The sequence below is a fragment of the Manacus candei genome, unplaced genomic scaffold (genome assembly GCF_025592945.1).
Source record: "Manacus candei isolate 608988 ecotype Guabito, Panama unplaced genomic scaffold, ASM2559294v1 h1tg000020l, whole genome shotgun sequence".
Classification (NCBI taxonomy): domain Eukaryota; kingdom Metazoa; phylum Chordata; class Aves; order Passeriformes; family Pipridae; genus Manacus; species Manacus candei.
The window spans coordinates 4,690,274-4,706,677 of NW_026138068.1; the positions used below are offsets into that span (position 1 = coordinate 4,690,274).

Sequence of the window (16,404 nt, forward strand, 5' to 3'; positions counted from 1 at the left end):
CTGATGAATTTGTGACCTTTAGCCACTGTACTAATGCCTCTAATTGTAAGTGGCAGGACAATTTCCCTGCTGCTGTTGTATAAGAGATGCAGAGAAACTTGCCAAGAGCAGCCTGTGACTTTTAACCATGTTATCAACACCCCTGATTGAAACTAAAATTGCAAGGTAGGCCAGTGATCAGCCCAGCAGAGCAACCTGAGCAATTGCAACAGCCACATTAAATGAGAAACTCATTGGGGACTTCCCTTCTTGGGCACCCTCCCTGCTCTGCAGCCTGGGCTTTGTCAGTGTCTGCACCAGGGTGACCTCGGCTGTGCCCAGTGTGATCTGCAGGAAATCTCCCTTCTAGCACTCTGGGAATTCATCTGGGCAGGAAAACCTTAGTTCTGCAAATACCTATATTACCTCTGTCAGAGGAGGCAGGAGCTGGAGACTCCAAGGAGAAACCCTGTGAGTGTCTCATCCTATTTCTGCTTGGCTCTTGGAGAGGGAAAGTTCAGTGTCCCTGTGCTCTCTCTGTGCTCATGCTTTTCCTCTGTAGATTCACCCTCAGTCTTTGTTCTGTGTCCTTCATCCATTGAAAAGATCCTCTTCTCCTTAATGGAAAGAATATTTTACACCCAGGAGATTTGGGCAAGGACTCCCTGGCCCTGTGAGCCTGTGGACATCTGCCTTGGGAACACCATTATCCTGTGGTTTGTACAGTCCATGGATGGGACCATGGGGTGCCTCTGGATGACATTCAGGTAGTACTACAGGGATATATATATATATATATATTATCTAACTTCTAGCTTTTCCTGTCAGACACGTTTGAATAAATGGATTTAACAACAAAGATTTTGGCCAGAAACACACGTGTGAGAGTGAGGAGGAGATGAGTAAATAGAATCCGTGATGACATAAAGATTTTACAGGGTGTGGGGATGGGCACATTACTCACAGCTGGTGAAACCATCCCACTGTGTTTCAAGAAAAGCTATTGTAGGGATGTTTAGAGAGTTTTAAAATTTGTTTTATTGTGACTGTTTTTTCTATTACTCCAGCCCATAAAATCAGGTGTATCATGTTTACCACTGTACAGGGTTCAGAGGGAGCAATAAAAGCCTCTAAAACTTACCTGAAATAGCCTTCCTACACTTACAGATGCCACAGGTTTAATGTCCTGTATCTCAGATCCTTCCAGGCTTTGACATGATGGTAGCATTTGGAGGAAAAGGGATCTCTCTTCTCCCTGGTGGAATAAAATTTCCACAGTGTAACCTATTTAGGTGCTGGATCTTTGGATTAGAAGCTATGACAAGTTTTACTGTAACAACCAGTGTAAATGTTTCAGGGGGATTTGCATTCCTCAGGTTTGAACAGCATAATTTTGAGTAATTTCGTATTTGAGCAGAAATTGTTCTCAAAAAGAAATGGCAATACTGGGGCAGCAGAAGGATGTTTTGTCCAGGAAGTTGAACCTTCTTGAGAGGTGAATTTCAGTTGTTATAGTGATGTGGTGCATTATAGACATACTTATATTTCATCCTAAAATTTTTTGTTTGTTTGTTTCAGGCTGTGTCACCTTTAAGGTGACTTCAGTCTTTGGAAATAAAAATACAACTTGGAGAACCATTCAACTGTAATGATAATGGTTCAGCTGCAGCTTTGTACTTGATAAAATCTTCTATACAGGCAAATCCGATGTCTGCATGGGCTCTCACGGAATTCAGAAGAGGTGGCTCAGTAGCTTTACTGCTTGGGTTGCATGCTGTTCCCTGGTTAGGATAAATATATGGTCTGTTTTGATAAACAAGCTGGAACTCCTCCTTCCCAGTAATAACGTTGTTAACAATCATCTTCCCAGAGAACAGCAAATAATGAGGTAGTGGCTTAGCCACGCAGTTCCTCAGCCTTTTATAAGTAGAACCTCGTTTCCTTGAAAAAGGATAAATCTCTAATCTGCTGGTTACAGCGCTGCTATAAGGGTTTTAATTTTCAACTAAGTAAAAAATGAGGGTAAACTTTGTGTATTTGTTTGATGGATTTACTTTACCCCATCTTGTTTGCTTGCATGTCCTTGTGTAATGTTGTGGCATCCTGTTTTGCAGTTGCTTTAGGAATCACCTCTGACGTGCTGCCAGCGAGGGAGAGTAAATTAAGAATGACCATACCGGGTCAGGGCACAGATCCACCTGGCCCAGCAGCCCGTTTCTGATAGCACCCAAAAGCAGATATTCTGTAGGAAAGAGTAAGATCAGGCAATCACAGACAGTGCTTCCCCTAAACATGCTCTCAGCAGCCCGTGGCAGAGGTCCTGTCTCTGCCTAACGCTGATTCAGGGAGCACAGTGAGGAGCATTCTCTCTGGAGTCCAGCACTTCTCATGCTTTCCTTGCCAGGCTAATGGCAATTTTGAGCCTTTTTGTTTTACTCCAGTTTTCCAAACTTTTGCTGATAGAGAACCCTGAATTAATCTTCAGGCCTTTTGGGTATTGGATTACACTCTGCCTCAGTCCTTTCTGTGACAGCAGTGCTGGAACTGGCATGGGATGCTAATCCTGCTGTACCTATTCACTCAGTCGTAGAGGAAAATGTATGAAAACAAATTGCTAGTCCAAGCTAAATTTAGATTTATTCAGTTGGAGTTAATTATAATCTTTATTTAGTCCCAAGTGATGCCTTCTTATCATACACTTAGTATAGCTGAGAAAATTAATTTTTATTCTACCATAAAGGTGAATGTAATAATCTGGGTTCAGGGAAGGGATTACTTTAATAAGATTTATAGACAGCCTTTCAGACAGTACGGTTTTATTACTATCTGTAGGTGGCCTTGCTGCACATATGTCTTTCAGTATGGGTGACTCTGCAAAATGCATGCAAGCTAAAAACTGTGGTAAGCACCAGCTCAGAAACTTCCCCATCCAACTTAATCTTCTGGCAATGGTAAGCAGGCATAGCACTTGACTTGCCTTGGAACACAAAAATACAATTTATTACTGAACTTGTGGCCTGATCAGGGGTTTCATTCATATGCATGGTTTAATTTTGCACTTAAAAATGCATTTTAGTAGACAAAAGATTTATGAGGCCAGAGATGTTGCTTTCTTTAAAGCTTTTTGAAAGCAGTGTGATGGGCAAACATAGGCATGTGGTGTGGGAGGAGAAGCTTTAGTGAAGAGTGAGCCAACAGATCTGATGGGGCAGGACTGCTCTGGCCACAGTCACCTAAACCTGCCACATGCAGGTCTCCACTGGCCACCTTTAGCAGTCGAGTTTTTGGATAGAAGGAGGCTCCTCCCAAGGGTGACTTATCATCCTACAGATGTAAGTGTCTAGGAGAGGATGAATGAATTCTGGGGAGACCCTGATCTGGTGAAAGAGGAGGTTGGAGGGTGGCTGGGCTTTGATACCCATCTGAAATGAGATGGGCCGACTCCCACGGAGGGTGGCAAAACCATGCAGCTGCAGTGAAGCCTAAGTAACAGCTTGACTCAGACATTTGGAGATAAGTATGTGAGACATTGTCCCAAGCCTGCAGAAGTTAATTAACCACTCTTTAGTTTGAGATGTTTGGATTAAGTGGACTTCTCTTTTTTTTTTTTTTTTTATTGCATCCTTTTTCTTGTGTTTCAAAACAAGCTGCTGGACCAGCAGTGTTTTGCAAAGTTGAATCTGTCTCCACAAGTGTATAATCAAGATTGAATGTAAAGACTGTAAACTGGTTGCAAGTCCTACATCAGGTTATATCCTTACATCAAATTGGGATAAGAAGAAGAGAGAATGAGAAAAGCTTGAAAGGATCCTATCATCTTTTCTCACTCTACAGTTTTTTATATGTTGACAGCTTCTGGGCTGGCTTTAATGTTAAAGAAGTATTTGGAACTCTTCTTAACTCTTTCCTGCAGTATCATTTATATCTTCAAATTATTCTGTTACAGTTGAAAACATTTTTTGTTGTTATGGTTCTTTTTCTGTGCCAGTGTGGTTCACGGGATAACTGCCTCAAGTACTAAAGGAGTAAGGCTTGGTTTTGAATGGCAGGTGATGGAATTTTTCTTAGTTTAGTTAGATGATGTAAGTTTACCCCTCAAGGGCACTATGGAGGCTTTTTCTCCTCCTTTTCCTCATGAATGTAAAACTGAGGAGATGAGTCACAGGATGGACTCTGAATGTGGGAAGTAAACAGTGACATCCTCCTTTCATGGTTATTTCATTAAATTTTGAATGAGTCAGGGAGAGCACGAGGCGGGTGTTCATCTAGGCTCCTTAAATCCTCACACAACCCAAACTTAGCCTACTCATAGTGCTCAAATGATGTCTAAACTCGTGGTAGACTTCCACACTGTAATCATCCTCCTCATTTTCCTGCTGCCAGGATTAGGAGTCAGAGTTTCCCCAGCTGTAGCCAGGTTTTTCACCTGGAAAAACGTCTCATGGCTGAGGCCACTGCACAGCATCAGGTCTTACCCGTTGCCTGTGTGAGAGAAAGTGACCTACACAGCTGGCCCATAATTAATTATTCTCCTGTGGTTTATAAGTTCCAGAATAGCTTTCCTTGTGTAGACACCCTATTCTGGGATACAGTGTGTTTTTATTCCAGGCTAATGCCTGCAATTCCAGAACAAAATAATTATTATGAATAGAGCCATTTTTATAGTGGAATAATGTACATGTGTAGTTTGATCTTTATGGTCTTCAGTAAAGGCTGGTGGGAAGGGCTGGTGATTTTTCTCCTATACAGACAAACCATTGATTGCCTCTATGAGTCATGGATAACATCATAGTACTTACTGGCACCACATTACTTGAAATTATTCCTCTTTTACAAAGAGGAGTGTCTGTATGATCTCGCTCTGCAATTCTGATGATGCTGCAGGAAAGATGAATTTTAACATTTTCACAGTTTTTCCACAGGTGCAGGATTGGCTTCTTGTTTGTTTTCAGAGAAAAAGGATATTGAAAAACTGGCAATTTTAAACACTTGTTGTTCCTTGCACCTCCAGCTTCAGAATTACTGAGGGCTTATGGAAGACTTGGCTCCTGTTAAGTAGTTTGCTAAGTAGAGAGAGAATTTAAATGTGAAATTTGGATTTGTGCTCCAACAGGAGCTACTATCCTTTTTAATAACAAAATGATGATTTTAGAAGACTTTCTTCTTACCACAGCTTAACATATATATTGTTTTTAATGCTGACCTGACGCTGCCACCACTGTCTTCTAGCAGGATACTTGTTTTGCTTCCTGTTAAAAAGTATGAAATCTAAGAAATGTAGCTTCAGTGAAATCTTGAGTTACGTGAATGGCAGGTTTTTACTGCACAGTGTGCCCTGCAGCTGTGGCTTTGTGTCTGCCTTAGTCCTGTGCTGCTTTTTGTGGCAGAAGTCCAGGGTCAAGTGAGATTAAAACCAAAAGCAATGGATAATTTCATGATTAAATAAAAAAAGAAAATATCAAGACATCAGAAAAAAAGCCTTGGTTGAGGTCTGAGCTGGTTAGGGTAAGGACCAGGAAAGGGCATCTCTTATGCCCAGCATCATACGCTTGGTTTTGTGTGTGGTGTCTTCCTCTCTCTCTGCTCCTGAGAAACATCAGAAGGGTGTTTTCTTTCTGTCTCTACTCTCAAACTTAGCAGGATGAGCTGGGCTATAAGCATACTGCCCAACTCTGGAGAGAAGAATTTTTGGCATAAAATTGCAGTGATGAGATTTTCAAAGCTGACCTGTTGCTCTAGGGGTCTGGGTATTTGGCTAATCTGAATGAATATCTTAACAGGGGCAAAGCACCTGCAGAAAACCTTGCTGAAGTTCTCATTGAAGGAGCAGGTGATTGATTCATTGCATTGCTGCACACCAGAAAGCTGCAAATGTGTCCTGTTTCTGATTGTTGCTCTAAGGAGATTGATGCTGTGGTGCTGATGTGCTGAATTAAAAAGGTGGGGTGTTGGCCTGCCATGGTATGAAGAATTTCTTTTTAGATGTTCCTACAGCGTCATAAAATGCTGCTGAATTCAGATATCATATTTTGTTGCAGGCTGGTTCTAGGACAAAGCCCAGCCCTGTCTACTGGTGTTTATGGCTTCCCATATAAGCTTTTGGACAAAATTTGTATCTCATTTTGCTTGAGTTACAGCAGGATGATATCCTAGTCCTCACACCAGTTCTGAGAAGAGGCACTGAATGCTGCCACTGTAGTGAAATGGAGGAAAGGGAAAAACATACCTTTTAAACTTCCTGTAAATCATTTCTTGAGAGAGATAAAATATCTGCATAAAGTGTGTGTGGGAGTCCTATAATGTAAACACAAATGTATTTAAGCCTTGTCTTGTTTTTGGCTCCTCTTTAGGCGCAGGAACTATGTCATTATTTGTCTCCTCTGCAACCTGGTATGTCTTGAGAGAGGGCAGGTTTTAGCTCTTCCCCCAGAAATCAGAGTGTGCTCTTGCTGCTCTGTGTCCTTTGCTCATCTGTACGGCTGCACAATTTTTACAGCAAATGCAACTTCTCAAAAGTGTTACTTCGAAATCTAGTTCAATTTATTTACAATTAATCCAGGAAGGGGCTTGTCTGCATCTGACTTCTTAGCAAAAAAAAAATACCCTCCCTCCCCTCGCTACCTCGGCTTTCCCAGGGTTGAAGTTCACTTTCAGCACCCGAATTGTGCAATTGCACAACAAGCCACACTGTGTCAAGGTGCTCTGTAAACCTGGAGACTTCTGCTCTAGAACTGGTGTGCATCTTCTCTTTTCTCCTGCTATGAGCAGGATGAGGTTTGACCCACACTGTGTTTCCAGGTCTGTTTGTTACTCAGTGCTGAGGTAAAAGCATTGGGGGTCCCACAGAGCAGCACAGCAAGTGGTAGTGGGGCATTTCCTGATCCCTGCTGAACAGTGGTCACCAGGCTCTGCTTTTTGCCTCTGTCCCTGTTGCAGATAGCTGTGGGTTCCTTGCCTTGTGCAGAGGAAGGTGTGGGCTGGCCTGGTGTGTTGGGAGAGATGGGCTGATGTTTATGCATCAGTGCAAGGCAGAGGACAGCCAGGTGGGACGACTGCTTGGCAGCTGCTCTGCATCTGCATTTGCCAGTGGAGCTGAGAGGAAACCCTGATCTGATCCCCATGTGCAGTAGTGAGAGAGGAGGCTGTTTGATATTGTTTCCTGCTGAGAATTTTTTTTTGATACTTTTGTATATTTTTGCATATTTACTCACTCCTGCAAAGAATATTCCAATGGCTGAAGACAAATCTGGGCACAAGGAAATATACAGCAAAAGTAAAGGCAAAAGTATGGTGATGAAATGAGAAGCATTTAAACAAGTGTAGATAATATCAAACCATTGAAAAATAAATGACCAGAATTTCAACTGAGAACAAGAGTGGGGCAAAGTCAAATGGATGGGATTTGCCCTAGAATCCGTCTTTGATGAATGGGTAGGCTTTAAAAATACACAACCTGAAAAAAGGAGCTTAAATATTAGAGCTTTTATCTCTGCTAAATTGTGGCTGTGAGTATCTGAGTCATCTGGCTGGAACAGGTGTAATTGTTTGTGTGGTTGTCGCGTTGTGTATCTGCTCTGCCCAGTGCTGACAAACAGTGGAATCACAGCTAAGCTTCAGCGAGAGACAACGAGAGTTTTGACCTTAGGATCTGTCATTGTGCCTCTGTTATCTCTCTGCATTATGGAACTGCTTCATTTCAATTCATTGGGTTTCTGTTTATTTCCTCTGTGGCAGTCCCAGGAGCTTGGATTCACCGGCTTTTTGTTGGAGCATATGAATTGTTAGTTTGAAAGACCCACTGTTTCTAGTAGAATTGCAGCCCAGGTTGAATATATCTCACTATTAATTAGAGATTGGCCCGAACCAAAGACGTCTATTTGATCCCTCCCTCCCTCTGGAATCTTTTCTTTCCTGGGAAAAATTGCTCAGTGCTGGCTGGAGGATTGACTATTGTGTTTCAGAGAAAACTTTTGTGGTTTCCAAATGTGTTTCATTCTCCTCAGGAATTAAACAAAAAAATCCTTCTAAGCGTCTGCAAACCTTCTGTATGTAAAGGATTTCTCCTTCTCTCAAGTTCACTCTTGGCTATAAATCCATCCCAAAGAGACCCCTGTGAAACCCCATATATTTTAATGTGAAAAGTTTTGGTTTTGAGAGCACAAAGCTTTTATCAGTTTTCCACTGACCTCCAAACTGCTGACCTGGCAGAATGAATTGGGAGTGATGCAGATTTGCTACCCCCCATTGCATGGTGTGTTCGTGACATTAGGCTAAAGAAAACGTTCAGTTTTACTGCTTAAAATGTTGTTTTACTGCCTACTGATATTTAATGTCAGTTTTTAAGGCGTATTGAAACATGGGTGAGAAAAAGCTGAAAGTTTAATCTGATGATAAAAGAAAAAAACCTGAAGAAGTAAAAAGTTTTGGAACTTAGATTGGGATCTGGCCAATCAATCCCCTCCTTGTTATATCCAAAACTTGATTAATGGCTTTCAAGTATATATCAGACTGGGGAAGGTGGAAGAGGAGCTGTACAGCTGATGCAATGGGATGTTTTCAGCGTATGAGCTTTGAACTAAAGGTGTTATTCCGTGGTACCTGTGTCGGATTGTTTTGTAATTGTAGTGAGCAGTATTGATCTCTGGTAATACATTGCTTTTGAGAAAAACTGAGGGGCATGCTAAGCAAAGATTTGAGCTGTCTTTCTGTTTCCTTTTATCTTTGGCCTGCAGTGGTGGAGAGCCGAGGAGGGATCATGGACAGCGTACAGAGATTCTCAAACCTGCCAACGTATCTCCCCGCGAACTCCCACATCTGCAATGCTGATGTTTTCTTCTTCCTCAAAGAAGCCAACCAGGATATCATGAGGAACTCCAGTTTGCAGTCTAGGGTGGATTCATTCTTTATATACAAAGCCAAACAGCCACCTGTCCTAAATGCCACGTATGGACCCTTTTCTGTTGAACAGCCTGTTCCCTTGGACCTCATGCTGACTTCTGCATCTTTTGGTTTCACAAATAAATTCACTTTTAATTGGAAATTAAAATCTCACATAATCAACAGCTCAATCTATTCCAATAAACCCAAAATACAAACCTTGTTCTATATTGCGGGGAAGGACTGGGATGACTACAGTTCTGAGGAGATGTTGCCTTGTGTGAAGATGTTTGCTTTCCTGGAGTCTAGAGAAGTTGTGGCCAGCTGCAGATTGGCAGGCCTTCTAGGATTATGTGTTGCAGAGCTGGAATTGTCTCCTAGCTGGTTCAGCTCCCCTCCACCCATGGTTTCAGAGGAAACAGCCTCTCTGGAAGGGATTACTGTGGAGCTCTTCTATAAGATTTATACAGTGGATGGGGAATGTTCTCCGGAGGATGAAAAGTGGGAAAACAATATCCATGCAGGTGAAGATAACGAACATCAAGCTTTGTCAGCTATGGAGAGGATTGGTAGCATCGTTGTTTACCCAAATCAAGACCAATTAAAACAGTCTTCACTAAGGCTTGATGAAAATATCGTTATTCGCTTACCACTGAACCCGGTCAGAGAAGGTGACGTTGTGACCTTTCATGTTTGCCTGGCTGATGACTCACTAGCAGACCAGTTTGTATTAAGGTAAGAGAATTTTTAAAGTGCTGAATGCTAAGCAGTCTACAAATAGAGGCAAATCACTGTTGGGTGTAATTTCTTTGGTTATATTCAGTGTTTTCCTGAGAGAACTTTGGCATTTCCTCTCCAGCAGGGGAAAACTATAAATTCTCTGTGTGGACGATACTTTTTGGAACATGGGCATTGATTTTAAAGTATGAGCTATAAATGTTTGCTTGATTATTTCTTATTTTAATTCTGTTTGCTTCTAGTAATAATTCTGCCTCTTGAATTATCCTTCTGTAAGTCAGCCAGGGTAACTGCTGTAACCTGTTTTGCTGAACAGTTTGCAGGAGGGTTTTTGATTTCTTTGGTGAAAGTTACTCTGCTTTTATCGATTTTATTACCATCTTTCCAAAGTACATTGGATACATTTTGCACAGGTCATATGTGGTGAGGAACTGTTTTGTTGCATTGTATGGAGGGGAGCTGAGAGGTGAGAAAATGAGATGTGCCTCAGCTTGTGTAGGAATCCTTTGGCAGAGCCAGGATTTGGGGCCAAACTTTGCAAGTAGTCTTCAATTTTCCTGTCAGACCAGCCTACCCTGCTTCCTCAAGCTTTTGACTGCTTGTTTTGTGGCCCATTTTTGTTTTAACTTTGGGGACTTTCTGTTGACCTTTACTTGTGAATCTGCCTGTAATAGGAAAATTCAGGCATTTCTAACCACCCTGAGGGTTAGTGCTGAATATTTGCTATGTCCTTAGCTGTCAGACTGTGGGTTCAGAGCTTCACAGAGACCAAATTCGGAGAGAAATGTGAGTCAAACTGGGGGAATAAGAGGGCCAAAAAGTAATTGAGAAGTGTCATCTACTGTGAGAATGTGAGACACTTGGGAAAGAAGGAGTTGCAGCCCATGCAAGGAAATTTCAGAGCAGATTTGTGCCTTGCTTCTGACTTTCAGATCCGAGAATGATGGGAGCAGAACATGACAGAAGTGCACTTTGGGGACAGATGTTGAGAAAACAGACAGCAAACCTTATGCAGCACTTTCACATCATTCAACATCTGTGAAATAGCACATGAATATTAATAAACTTACAGATTGCTGCGTGAATTGGGACAAGTGGTTCATAGTGCAGTGCTACTGATGGTGGGGGGGAATGTGTGAGAAATATAGTGGGGTTTAACCAGACTTTAAAAGGTTTGGGTGAGGTTTAAACACAACTTAGTCTTGCTTTTACCTGGATTTACTGGTTTTTCTTCGTTAAATGTGGATTTGGCCAGCATCCCCTGTCAGAAGATGGACCAACCTCATGGAGCAGTTGGGTTTCAGCAGTTGTGTATTGATCGACTGTGCTATAGCAGAGAGATTATAGAATTTGCCTAAGGCTCTGCAAGGATTTAGCATCAGCTCTTAATTCTCAGTTTTTTGTTCCCTTTGCCACACCACAGATAAAATTCCCAAGGTATTAGAGACAACCTAAGATGAGGATGTTTTCTTTCCATTGGAATTTCTAAAATAGCATTTGCCTTGTACTAAATGGCACAAGGGTAGAGTTTTGATATTTCTGCTGGCCAGGAAATAATCAAAGACTTCTTGCAGAGACAGTTTTGAAATGTTGTCTTCCAAAAGCAAAATAGGTCCTGGAAGCTCTGAGCACAGTACCTAACCTGGGGTTTCAGGGAAGCAGAAAATGAGGGAATGGAGAACTTCCAAACTGGGGAGCCCCAGGATGAGACACAAAGCCTGGCTACTGCCAAGACCCTCATCTTCTCCCACAGCCCCCTGTGGCTTGCATGACTCCAGCTGTCAGGTGTTCTCCCAACACACAGAACGTGCATCTTGGTGCTCCCGAGCTGCTGAGAAAGCAGTCAGGTTTCCATGGGGATTTCCTTCTTTGAAAGTATGGAATCGGTTAATCTCCAGGAAATGTTTCTGTTACAATAAATCAGCATGTTTTACGTACCCAGAAATATTTCCTTGGAAAAGTCACCATCGACTCTGTGTAGTCCAGCCTGTCTGGGCTTTGATTTGGCTCTGCTTGCATCGTGCTTTTCATCAGAGAAACTGCAAGTATTTTTATTTAACCTTCAGTTGAATGCTGAAAGTAAGAGGCAAAAAGGCAATTCTGCTGATGGTTCACCTGTCCTTCAGGATGGAAGGAGCACCAGCAACTGTTGCTATGATTGTTTCAAATGACATACGTGGGGCCCATGGGGAGATTATCCAGCTGAAGTTTACACAGTGGGCAGGGAATTATGCTGAGGGAAATACAAGCATTATAGTTCCTGCATCTAATTTATGCATTTTCCCTCACCAGCTTTCCCTGGTTTTCAGCTCAATGCTAATGTCCATAAAAACCCAGAAGGTTTTTATATATGTAGAATTTCTGCATGTTATAGCCAGAGAAAAATACATTGAAGTGAATGTTTGCCTTGGGAAATATATTTTTGCCTAATATAACTGATTGTTTTTAATCATATCTGTTATAAGTGTAGCTGGGTGAATTGCAGTCTGGCTCATATGAGATGATAGATCAAAATCAAGTCATTCTCAGCGCAGCGTTTGATGCCAGCCTTGAGCTCTGACAGTATGCAAAGGAACAGATATGCTCAATTTTATGCACTTCTTTACTATTTCACGCTGTGTTGTGTAGTATTTTATTTCATGTTGGATTTTGTTCTAGCAAAACTGACTTCAGTTCTCATATGAGACCTGATTCTTCATTGTTTTGGTAAAATTTGGGATTCTTAACCAAGCTTGGAAACCGAAAAGCAATTGGAAACAGTTCCTTGATTCAGCAGGGGTCTGTGTTGAAAGATGCTCACTTGTTAGACAACCCTTCCTCCCAGTGTTACTTATGGGGTGATGCTGCAGCTTGTTTGTGAAGCTCCAGCTATCACTTCCAGTAGCTTCCATCAGTCCAAACTGGTTTTGCTGTGCTCTTGGCTGTTTGTTTTCATTCAATAACTAGAATTTCAGGTGGAGTGGAGGTTTGGTGGTGCTCTGGTCTGGGGAATTTGTTTCTCTTCATACTGCAACCCAGCTGGCATGGCTTGGTGTTAAGTGAAGGACCCAGATATGTCAAGGGGCAGAATTTGGAGACTAAGTGTGCATTTAGTGCTTTTACTGTGCCTGACAGTCATGCTGCTCCCTTTTTTGACAGATGATCTATACATGTCTGCAATGAAATTCTTATGACGCTGGAGATTATTTTGTGGCCTTGCTGGTCTGATCTGTACTGTAAAATTCACCATCTGTGAAGATAAATTTTGCCCATTATGTTTGGTGAGTTGTCACTAAGCATAGTTTAACTGTAAAGGTAGGTGAAATGGGCTATGTTGCCATGATTAAACTCTTTTATGTGCTACCTAGTTAAAACAAAAATAATAAAAAAAATGAAGGACAGCTTTGAGATTCCAGCAGGACTCCTACATGTTTCAGTTTCACAACGTGCTTCAGCGTCACAATATGCAGGCACTTTTTGTCCTTTGATGCTCTGGAGTATCTCTGTTACCTTCCTCACTGACAAACTTAGATGGAATGCAGTAAATGAGGGAAGATGGAAGTCATGACTGCAGAAGGGGTAACACCAATTTCTGTGCTAATTGCTAAATGGAAGAAGTCTCCTGATACCCATGGAGGAGTTACAAAAGAGACAGGAGAAAACAATTCCTGCTCAACTGGAAGAACAGAAATCTCATCTAATAGCATTGGGAATGGCTTCTATTTCTTCTGTGGTGTTTGTTATTATTTAACTCCATCTTGAGACTCAAAGGGTGCATTTAAAAGAAAAATGGGAGTCAATTTGTACAGCAGAAAAACGTTTAAAGGAATAAATGGACAATTGCCCTTTGGTTATAGGGAAGAAATGAGGACAGTCTTTAGAAATAAACCACGGATTTTTGTCCTGTTTTCCAAGTCTCCCCATTTAAAGCGTCGGCGAGGATGTGCTGGTAATGAAGGCTGAGCACTAACAGCAAATAGTCGAGTCGCAGACAAAAAGTGGGTTTGTTGGCATTCCTTACACGTCCCTAACACGAATGACCCATCCTTCTTTTCTGCCGGATCAGAATAGAAGTGGAGATTGGAGATATTCCAGGAATATCAGTAAGGGGCTGAAACCAGGTAATGAATCCCCCGGTAGGGAAATGAAAGCGGCTGTGGTCAGGATGTGGTCCTGTGTCTGCAGGGCCCTGCAAAGAAACCTCGCTGTCACTCGGTGCCTAGGCAACCTCAGGGAGAAGGATTATCTGCTCCTCCCTGCCATGGCTCCACACAGTGCAGGGCAAAGATTGCTTTTTGATTTTTGGGATGAACCAGTACAAGGTGTAATGCCTGCCGGTTGACTTCTACTGATTATTCTCATTGGGAAAAATGATATTAAGGATTTATATTAATAAACATATATCCATATGGAGGGGGTTATGTCTCCTGCTAAGGAGTAAAAATTGCACAGGCCATTAAAACTGACTTACGAGGCTTCTGCGTTAATAATGAAAGATCTGTAGAAGTCTGAGCAGTCGTCTAGAAGGCCAGAAAAAGATCATTAAGAGAATGTCTCCTGCCAATAGCTGCCAAGAGCAAACAAGGGGAAGAAAACAGAAGGTTTTGGATCTGGAAATGCATAGAAAATGAGAGCATACAGACTGTGGGGAATGCAGCCTGGCTGCCTGTGAGGAGGAGGCTCCGTGAGACCTTCTTTGCTTCTAAACCAAGCTGGTAGGAATGGGGAAGCACTGTTACTGGAGATTATTACTGGGAATTATTACTGGCAAGAGAAATAAATGATTAACTGAATCGTCATTTTAGGATGAAAATTCAGCAGAAGTCAAAGTGTTGAGAAAGGAAAAAAATTTACTTCTGAAATCAGAAATGCTGGTTCAGATTTAGAAATAATCACAGAATTAAAGCATTATTGGTGACTTGGGCATATTTGGGTTTTACCCAAAGATTTTAATAAACCCAAGATGACTGTTGAAATTTGTTATTTCTCTTTTTTCTCTCAATATGTATTGAACTAAATGTAGGTATGGAATAATGATATGCAATATTAAAAAAAAAATGCCAAGCACTGCAAAGTCAGGAAATGCCAAAGAGGTCTGTGCAGCCTTAGTTCAGTTCCCAAGTATATCTGCATTATAACGTATTCCTCAAAGACAAATTCACACTATTTTTTTCCAGATCTACTGCTTCATTTGATGCATACATTGTCTTCCTCCCACTGTTTTCTTTTCTTTTTGTCACTGAATGGGAAAGGGAGTAACATCCTTTCAGGACACTCCTACGAAGCCTGGGGGAGCTGTCACAAGAATTTTTTTTAGCTTGAGTAAACCATTTCTATAAATTCCCTTTCAGAAAGGGCTGAACCATTCTTTTATTTTCCTTATTTCTGTTCGAGGCAGGCGCGTGGCCCAGAAAAATTGACTTTAGCTGACGAAAGCCTGGCATGATGGTATGGAGTCACACATTTCACAAGGATGCTGTATGAAGGAGTTAGACCTGAATGTCTGTTGGCTGAAGGGAAGAAGACATCCTCCCTGGGAGCTGCTGGCAGTGCATGGCTCTGCTGCACGCACGTGCACAAGCCAACCTGCCCTGGCAGTAGTTGTGCCACGCTGGCAGATTTTCTCTCCTTTTCATGTGCCTTAAGATAACCTCCTCTGCCCTAGCCACACTGGAGAGGGAGCAGAAAAGAAACCATCCCCTCATACAGTCTCAAAGCCATTTAAAAATTACAAAAAAACAGCTCCTTCCTGGAGCTTGAGCACTCCTAAAAGCTTAAAAACCAATGGATCTCCGACAGTGATTAAATGACCCAGTGAATCCTGAAAGACCCTGAAAGACTACAGTCAATAAAGCTTTTTAATGGAATTTTAGATAAAGGTCAACTATCTGCTACAATAATCAGCTGTCCATGATCACTCTTCACAGGAATAAACCAGGCAGAGCAGCAGCCTCACGTGACAGTGAGAAGCCCTGCTAGTTGTTGGATATTGGCTTTGAAGCACTTCCAGATGGGATTGCAGTGTCGTGGTGATAAAACACTGATTTTTTTTTTTTTTTTTTTTAATTGGGATGTTTCCTGATGGCAACTTCTGCTGCCCTGCAGAAGGGCTCCTGAACATGATGCTTTGTCCAGGAACAGAGTTCCTGTGGTGTTACAAAGGTGGTGATAGGGTGAAGGAGGATGAGGCTGTGGTGCTCAGTTTGGGTGAGTGTGGCAAGGGTCCCTGCTGTTTACTCCTTCCCTTGTCCTCCACAGCCTTGGCTTAGGATTCTCTTCTCTCATGGGAGTGGGGAAATGTTCTTAAGAGTTGGAGAGGAGGGTTGAGAAAAATACAGAATTAGATTAACTAACAATATTTAGTTTTCATTTCACCAGTGTTTTTCAGTGAGAAGGTGAAGCATCAGTTATTTTTAATTTTGATAGTTTGGGAATGTTTCATGTTTATGGTGGGGGAACACTTAGTACAGCTGGAATGAAACAAGGATCCACTTCTCATTGGAAAAGGTGTTTGGTTTACCTTGAAACTTTAGTTTTTCTTCTATTCAAGTCCTCCCAGTACCTCAACTTTCTCATTCATCTACCCGTCTGCATCTATGAGCACTAAGGATGTGGCAGTGTTATGTAAATTAATTTTCTGTATCTCATATTCAGAACCCTGAAGTGGAAAAAGGAGTTAGCTGTGTTGATTTTGGCCTGGTTGGGGCATGAGCAGGTGTCTTGTCTTCGCACTACAAGTGGGTACATGGTGCTGTGTGCAACTGGTGGCATCTTGACACATCAGATTGTTTTGCATGTGTGTGACAAATAAGGTTTGTAATAGGAGGCCTG

General features: G+C 41.9%; 1 protein-coding gene across 4 annotated transcripts in view; it reads left to right on the plus strand.

Moving 5' to 3' along the window:
* The window catches only part of TMEM132B (transmembrane protein 132B), a 323,947-nt gene that overhangs the window by 149,542 nt on the left and 158,001 nt on the right, over nucleotides 1–16,404 (plus strand). For 3 of the 4 annotated variants that reach the window (XM_051785676.1, XM_051785678.1, XM_051785677.1), the window contains exon 2: nucleotides 8,712–9,591. The exons of the other annotated variant lie outside the window; for it this stretch is intronic. In XM_051785676.1, the coding sequence (XP_051641636.1) occupies nucleotides 8,712–9,591 (880 nt within the window). The remainder of the gene's footprint in view (nucleotides 1–8,711; nucleotides 9,592–16,404) is intronic. 4 annotated transcript variants of the gene reach the window in all.